Here is an 8276-nt window from a genome sequence, read left to right on the forward strand (position 1 = left end):
CCCCCCCGGACTCCAAGACCCAGTGTGCCCCGCGCCCGCCGGGCCGTGGAGCTCGTGGCGAGTCCCGCGCCTTCGCCGTGAGGCGTCCGCCATGACAGGCGCGAGGAGGACGGCCAGGGAAGCCGCGACTTGCGCCTCATCTACCGGCTTTCCACCAGGGCTTGTGTTATGCCGTACCCCCGTTGCGCCTGTAAGCCCCTGGGAGGAGTTTTTTAAGGAAGCGGAAAAGTTGCTGCTGGCAGGCAGTGGCAGGTGGCAGAGAGCTTCTGGAGAAGTCTGAGGGGGAAATCGCGGTAGCGGCGTGACTGAAACCGGCCGTGGACCGAGGCGGACGAGAGAGAGCGCTGCAAGGGCTCTCTTCATCCCCAGCCACCACAAACGCCGTTTCGTCCGATTCTTCACAGCCAGAGACACCTTCCGTAAAAGAAATCTCCAGTAGCTTTAAAAACCGATAACTACAACTTCAGCCTTCTGTCTCCATAACTACTGGAGACAAGTTTTCAGTAGCGAAAGGGCCTAACGTAGTCAATAACAGTATGACCAAGTGCCTCTGTTAAGATTTAAAAGGACCAGCCTTTGGTGATTAGCATACAAAACCAGCACAGTCTGCTTTTAGCTAGAGGAAGAAATCAGGATTAAGATGGCAAATTTAGTCTTCTGAACTAAAAGCTGTAAAGTGATCGTGACGGCTGCCAGGATGTTGATTCCTTAAGAGAAGGAAAGGGGTGGTCAGGAGCTGAGCGGCAGCATGCCGGCCTGCAGCAGGGTTTCTCTCAAAGCAATGCCACTGACCTTACCTCTTGTCTCCTGCACCAACATATTTTCATTTGCAAAGACTAAATCCCGCTTGCCAGATATAAACACACCAAGTAGATTCAGGAGGACGGCTGAGGTTTCTTCAGGACACAGTGAGAGAACCTCGGGATTCAAGGAGTTTTTGTAGTAACAAGGTGCGTGCCATCTAGTTCGTTTGCTTTGTTTTCTGACAGGGGAGATGGAGCGTGCTGTTATTTCTGTGGCACAAGTAGGAAACACTTTGAAGAATTACAGTGTAAAACAGTCCTGTCCAACTGATACAGTTCCTATTAGAGCAACACATACCCTTTTCAAGTTAATGGTGTGATCTGAATGAAGTATATCAGTTATTTTTATTATCACAGGGGTGCAAGAACTAATAAAAGATGAGAGCAACAGAAATACACATTAGCTCTCCAAATACTATGGTCAAAAGTTTTAACTAAAAGCTTTGATTTAGAGACAGCCTCAGAGATGTTACTGATCGCATTTACAGTATGGTTACATTGTTACAAAGGAAAGTTTACAAAGCTCGTTTAAAAAATAATCAAATATTCATGACCAGAGTTAGCTGAAGCAAGGAATTTTGTTGCAATTGTCCACTTTGTCCTCCTCTTTGCATTAGTACTTATGCTTTCAGAATTTGGCAGGAAGCTTCATCTTCTTTTCAGTCCATCTAAAATAACAGAATTATTAGATGTCAGACTTCACATTCTAAAAATGAACTGAGTTGTACCTTCTGGTACCACAGATGGCATCAATACAAACAATCAAAATGACCCTTTGAAATATATTTTGCTAAAGAGCATCCAACAGATTTCAAGTGTTCATGTCCAAGCAATACACTAGAAGTGTGCTTGAAAGAGTGCACAGCCAAAAGCTGCTTCAGGGGGGGGAAAAAAAAAAAATCAGCAGAATTTCCTTAAAAACTGTCGTAAGTGATTTGTTCCTTCTATACTAGCTTCTCAAGGTGACAGTACATATCTAATGAGAACTCAAATGGTTTAGTTACACTTACATACCAGTTATTTAAGATCTTAAGAATATGTGATGCTATTTAAAAAAAGGATATGATTTTTCCTTCACAGCATTTTAACTTATGTTCTTGCCCATTTAGTTAACGGTTTTGTAGGTCTTCTCCACATGCAACTGTGTAAAAAATTGTTTCATACCAATTTGTTTTCCATTAAGGGATTTTTCAAGTGTAGTTACAGGCAAAATGTACCCTATGAAAGAAAGCAGAAGCTTCTAGCTCAGGTGATGTACACATTCTCCTGTCTGTTGTGAGCAAGTCAGATGGTATTTTGTACTTTAAATTTTGACGGAACACCTCTATAAAGCACTTTTTATTCTTCATCTACAACTGGGGAAACTATGACAATATCCATAATGTCATATGGCAAGATCAATGAGAGCTGAACCTGCCTCCTAACAGGAGTTTATCAATCACCATGTTTAACACCAAGTTTATCAATCGCCATGTTTCTTAACATTTCTGCACTTGGCCATCTCCATCTGCAAGGCAGAGCTCATACTATGTTCTTGCCTCCTGAAAACAAATGCAAAATATAAAGAGCAGCATTTGTATAGCTGATTTAGGGGGAATGTTCATGTAAAAAGACATAGTAGAACTATACAGTTTGAGTATTTCCAGGACATAACACTGAAGTTTGTAAAGATAGTAAGAATTTTGCTGTTGGGGAGGGGTTGTTGATTTACAGCAACATTTCTGCCTAAATCTGATTGTTAATTTGAAGATAAAACATCTAACATAGTTACATGTGTTTTCTTACCTTGGGGAGTCAATTCCACTGTCTCCTGTGATGCTGTGGTTTTCTGTCCCTTCCGAGTGTTTCTGTCCTGATATCACAGTACATGCATTCTTAAAAAACAGATCTTTTTTTCCCAGAGGGTTTCTCTTTTCTTTGGTCTGCGAGCCCAAAGCACAGCATGCCACTACTTCACCCGTCTCATAGGTGAAGTTCTGTAAAGTGTCAGCATCTGAGTCAGCCTCATTAGTGTGGCAGAAATCTGCTACAGCTGAAGCCTTCGCACATTCAGTAAGGCCAGTTTCGTCTTCCTTTCTGTGACCTATCGGAAGAACCTGATTGCACAAACAACTTTCTTCTGTGAAATCTGTTTTTGGATGCTCTTCTGAGCCATCTATTGATTCTGCAAAGCTAGCACTTTCCTTATATCCATGCTCTCCAGAGTCACATTTATTTACAGTTGTGTTGTATTGGGCGGGATAAGTATTAACCTTACAGTTTTTTAAGGGCATAGCTGTCCCCAGCTTTTGCACATCTTTACGCCGGTCTCTTGTATCTGAAAAGGCATGGCCAGGAGGCAGGTGACATGGTTCATTGCCTTCAAAATTGTCATCCAGATGTAACGAGTTACAGGTGTCACCATCATGTGCTTTTTGGTACAGAAGATGGCAGTTACCAGTAAATCCTTCACTTTCCAGCTTCGTTGATCCGGGATGGCTGGCACAGTCATATTTAAATACAAATTCACCCTTTTTATCAGTCTTTTGTCTGTATTTCACACCAATTTTTTTTACCAGGTTAACGTTGGCTGTATAGTTTGAAAGACGAACATTTTGAAATTCATTTGCTGTTTGATCTAGTAACCGACATACAGTGTCAGCTTTGCACCTGCAATACTCATCTGTCAGATGTAATGAAAATTTTGCATCTTCTTTGCACACGCCATTATCTTCAGTGTAGGAGTGAGGGGATTTTTTAATATCCCCAAGATTTTTTTTGACTGTTCTTCTGTAGATGTTTTCTTCAGAAATATTGCTGTCCAGAAAGCAGTTATTTTTATTATCCATTTGCAAAGTACTGCCTTGTGGATAACTAAAGTTTTCACTTAAACTGTCTTTCTTTAGTTGGAGGGAAGACCTATTAGCGTGGAGTAGTTTGTTTTGCTTAGCTTTGTCAGCCTGCATTTCAGTAGCCAGCTGTTCAGTTTCATAGTCAAAGGTTTTTGAGGAGTCCAAGGATCGTGGCCTTTGTAAAGCCCTTTCTTGCTTTTGAGTCCTGGACTTCAGCTGACTGTTAATAGTACCTTTGTACCCTTTCGCATAAAAGTTGTGTCTCCATGACAGACCCTGAAAGGGGTTCTTAATTTGTTTTTTATATATGACATGGGATTCCGCTGCTACGTCAGATGGCTGTTGGTTTCTGATAGACAGTGAAGGGTTCTCTTCCAGTTTCTCATTTTGGGATGGTAGCTCATGTATGTGAGATTTCCTGTTGCTTCTGCTAATCTGCTTTTCTTTCTTCGATTTGGTTTTCCTGGTGTGTTTTGCTGTTTTACTTTGTGTCTTTTGAATACAATCCTTTGAAAGACGGTTTTGTCTGACTATTGACACTTCAGCCGAGGTACCCTTACTGAGATATTTTTTCTGCTCCTCAAACTTCTGCATTAATATTGTGTGTTTAATCAAATTATCAACTGTAAGAGTAGGGTTAATACGCTTGATGATTTCATGTTCAATATCACGTGGAATATTATCTAAGTCATCTTCATCCCTGACTGGCCATTCCTTGGGAGGAAACTGGGCTGAAAAAGTGGAGTACTCCTTCTTACGTTTTTCTTTTTTAGAAGCACTTCTCCAGAAAACGCCAAGGCCAAACCTTTTGCTTTTCAGTTTCTCTTTCACAGATGTCAGGGATTTGATGGTGTCCCAGGAGTGGTTTTCAGCAGATGTGGAGATCCCTCGAGTTTGAATTGAAGGCTTCAATTCACTGCAGCCTTTCTTACCTCCTCCATTAGGTTCATGGTGCTGATGTCTTTGTTCACAGAGCATATTCTGGTCAGGGAAATAATGGCAGGATCTGTCACGGGCTACTGTAGGAATGTTTTCTTTCACTAGGTCTGCACAGTGCTCAATGTTTACCAGGTAAGTGATGGAAGGCGATGAACAGCAACAACTGTCCTCCAATGGGATGCTTCTGTTGTCTTCTGTGGCATCATTTGTGATAAAGTATGTGTTGGGAGTTACAATGAAGTATCCTTCTCCCGTATGATAGATTTTCCTTTCCTTAATTAGAGTGCCAAGGATATTATATAAGATACTGTGGGAGGGAACCGCAATGCCTACAATGAAGATACAGATATTTCAAGTCAGAAATAAGTTTTCAAATAAAATGGGAGCTGGCCAAAAAATGACTGACTTACAACAGATCTGGAAGCCACTGAACACGAAATACCCAATGTGTTTAGTTCACAGGATTCCAAAAGAAGTTTGAAACTGACCCAGCAACTGAAGTTTGAGTAGGGCATACTCAATTTCAACATGAAAGTGCTCTGCTGAGCTTCCAGAGCCAGCAACTCCAGTTGTCGCACCCAGCTGTCCCCACCCACAGCCCTGGGCTCCCTGCAGAACAGGGACAGCCCCACTCTGCAGCGGGATCCACACATGCAGGGCAGCGAGGGCTGCCCCAAGTTTTGGGGCCAGCACAGGCTGCAGCCCTGAGGCAGGGAGAGCCCTTCTGGGCCAGCCAGGTGAGGGCAGCACAGAAACATCATCCAGCCGAGGGCTCTGAGAGGTGCAATCCTGCCGGTGTGTTACAGATCAGTAAAACCCTTTTTAACTCTGCCAAGGCCATTCCTCACTGATAAGGCAAGGTCACCCCTGAGGAAGTAGGTAAAGGCCAGCTGCATTTCTGGTTGTCACTGCAGCACTGCTGTGATGGAGCTTAGGATGTTCTCCTTCGAACAAGCAAGGATGTTCTCTTTGTGTCTGTCAGGATATGATATTCATGAGAGAGACCTTCTGCCAGGTACAAACCAAACAATGTGTTTTTCAAAGCATTTCCCTCTTGGCAAGTTATTTAACAGTGGCTTTTATCACTCTCTCTGAAGCTTCTGGTATAATTTTGTCAGATGACAATTGCTTACCTCACTGAGACTGATCTTGGCTATGGTTTTCCCTCACATGTCACAGTCCCCGAGCCATTAGTCTAGTGACATATTAGTCTAGTGACATCTGATCTACTTCCCAAGGCTTCTGCTGATCTCCTGCCCACAGGAATGAAAACTTCCAGCAAGGTGAAAACATGGCAAGAAATACGCTCTCTCCCTACAAGCTTTGAGAGTGCTACTTCTGGCTGACCTAAAAATGCTACCTTGTGGTTGTCTCAGTGCACATATGGACTACAGCACGTTCCTGGCAGGGTTCTGGGCCAGTTTATGAGGTTGCATTAAAATTTTTCCCACTCATGAAAATGCCTACCAGATCAACCTGTAAAGTTTGCAGAGCTATAAGGTTAAGACGACTCAAAAGAGGAAGCTCAGTATCAAACAAAGCAACCTCCTGCAGAGGGCCATAACGAGCCTTTACAAAGTCTCACATGCACACACACGCTTCAGTATTGCAGATCAAAGGGAAGTTGAACATTTTTCAGATTGAAAAGAAAACGCAGCATTCAAGGGAAGTGGCTGCTACCCCATCGGGAGAGAAGGATTAAAGCTCATTTAGTGTAAGTAATTTGCTTTCAGGAAGGAAGGGGCTGGAATTTACCAATGAAACTGAATTTGAGGCCAGTTGTCTTTTTTGATAGCAAACACCAGATGCAAACTCCTACCCAGTCCCTTTGCCATCAAAGTCAGCTATGTTCCTGTCTGTTAAAGGAGGACTCAAAATCTTTGTGATCTGACACACAGTCTATTTTATGCTGTTCCATATCTGGCACCTAAATACCTCATCTATGCTTTCCCACCCTCTAGAAAGGGCATACTCTCAACATGCTATTGCACTCAGCCCTCTCTTTTTCTCAAAGAAGATTTATTAACATCTATAAAAAGGATTACATTCAAAACAATGTTAGTGACTTTCACAGATTGCAATGCGAGGATAGTATGCACATTCATGTATTCTACCAGTTGCCTGTTAATTTATATTCTTCCATATTGCCAGCTTTGCTTGTAAACATTCAGTGATCACTTGTCCAATATCAGAAACTCAAGCTTGATGATACAGTCACTTTTAAAAGGAGGGAGAAATGAACACATTACCTGGATAATTTTTCACTAACTGCTCCATTAAAGTTTCCTGCGTGACCATCACATGATCTGCATTCATGTCTGATACGGTTCGGCATATTCCTTCTGCCAGAGGAATGGAGTGTGACTGCGAGAGAGGATTCATGAGAACGGGGGTCACATCACCTGAAGTCCAGAAGGAGGAAAAAAAAAAGATTGTTTTAATGGAACAGTGTTTCATTTTTTCTATTAGCTGTGACAGATTTTCACTGAAAATTTCTTGTGTTGCCTCAGAACAAGCACCTTATCCTCAGCTACTTTTCTTTGGCAAATTACTTGGAAATATTTCTCAGAGAAGGGAAATGATTCTAGCACTTTTCAAGTGCCTTCGTAATGAAGGAAACAGAAGGTTACCTTAAGCACATTTGTTTGTTTGGTATTAAATCCCAGCTTAAACCATCATTTAGCTTAATAAACAGGGAGCTGAGAGAGAGAATTATGTCTGATGATTGCTGACTGTTTAGATGACTGTTTACATATGAAACCATGCATATGTATTTCTCTAAGTAGCTAATGAAAAAGGTCAGCATCCTATAATCTAAGTACAAAATCTTTTCACCGAGTCAGAATGCGGGGAAAAAAAGACCAGCAACAGGCTTTGTCCCTTGTCTAGCACAAATTTGAATAGACATGGTAAAAATTCCATTTTTAGACCAGGCTCTAGAACTAGAGATTATCTACTAGTCTGGGCAGAGGGCAAAAACTCTTGTTACAGCTGCATTTTTTAGGCTACATCACCATCTCTCCTGGTGAGAGACAGTAACGTTGTCACTGTTCTGCATGACGAAAGCAGAAGCTCAGAGGGGCTGAGAGCGTGGCCAGTTCCCCCAGTAACTCTGCGGCCCCAGCCCAGGGGGCTGAAAAGGGTCTTAGCCCTTTGCCTCAACTCCCCCATCCATAAAACACAAAGATAAACACTGCCCTCTCCCCTTCACAAGATGGCAAGGCCAGTGAGAGCAAGCCCAGCAAGTACTTCTGACACAGTACCAGTGAATGATGTAGGAAAACCTGAAATAAGTATTTTCCCTGAAAGCTGATGACAAAGCACGAAGCAGGGACTCACCTGAGGTCTGTGCATACAGTAAGACAATGACCGCATACAGCTTCTTAGACAAAAAAAAAAAAGCTTTCTTCTGTTTTTTTAGATAGACCGATGGTCTGTTCCCACTACCTGGTAGTATTCTGTGCTTCCCTGTTCTGTGTTGCACAGAAAGCCCCTGGGTGAACTCAGCTGCCAAGAGCAGGCAAAAGGCAGCAGGAACTCCTGGTTACTTCACAAGGCAAAAACTAGTGTTAAATGCTAACAGTAATTTTCCCGCAAGTAAGAAGTGACATTTTAGATTAAGTGATATTCACGTTTAACTAAACTGTAATTGGACAGCCTGTTGGCTGACTCTGTAACCCGATATTTATCCTTTAGGCAGAAA

At 42.4% G+C, this 8276-nt stretch overlaps 1 protein-coding gene across 1 annotated transcript; it reads right to left on the bottom strand.

Annotated features, from left to right (window-relative positions):
• Positions 1–1431: 1431 nt before the first annotated feature.
• On the bottom strand, positions 1432–7925 carry STOX1 (storkhead box 1). Its single transcript, XM_009577758.1, has 4 exons — positions 7913–7925; positions 6823–6975; positions 2589–4902; positions 1432–1471 (listed from the first exon to the last, which is right to left on the bottom strand). The coding sequence occupies exons 2-4, from the start codon at positions 6953–6955 to the stop codon at positions 1432–1434; spliced, it is 2487 nt and encodes an 828-aa protein (XP_009576053.1). The 5' UTR covers positions 6956–6975; positions 7913–7925.
• Positions 7926–8276: the final 351 nt, after the last annotated feature.

Source organism: Fulmarus glacialis, unplaced genomic scaffold (assembly GCF_000690835.1).
Source record: "Fulmarus glacialis isolate BGI_N327 unplaced genomic scaffold, ASM69083v1 scaffold3275, whole genome shotgun sequence".
Lineage (NCBI taxonomy): Eukaryota > Metazoa > Chordata > Aves > Procellariiformes > Procellariidae > Fulmarus > Fulmarus glacialis.

Coding starts and splice junctions, on each gene's coding strand:
- STOX1 (XM_009577758.1), bottom strand. CDS start 6,955: ATGAATCCTCTCTCGCAGTCACACTCCATTCCTCTGGCAGAAGGAATA. Junction 4,903..6,822: donor GTTAGTGAAAAATTATCCAG/GTAATGTGTTCA, acceptor TCTTCATTGTAG/GCATTGCGGTTCCCTCCCAC. Junction 1,472..2,588: donor AGTGGAATTGACTCCCCAAG/GTAAGAAAACAC, acceptor CTGTTATTTTAG/ATGGACTGAAAAGAAGATGA.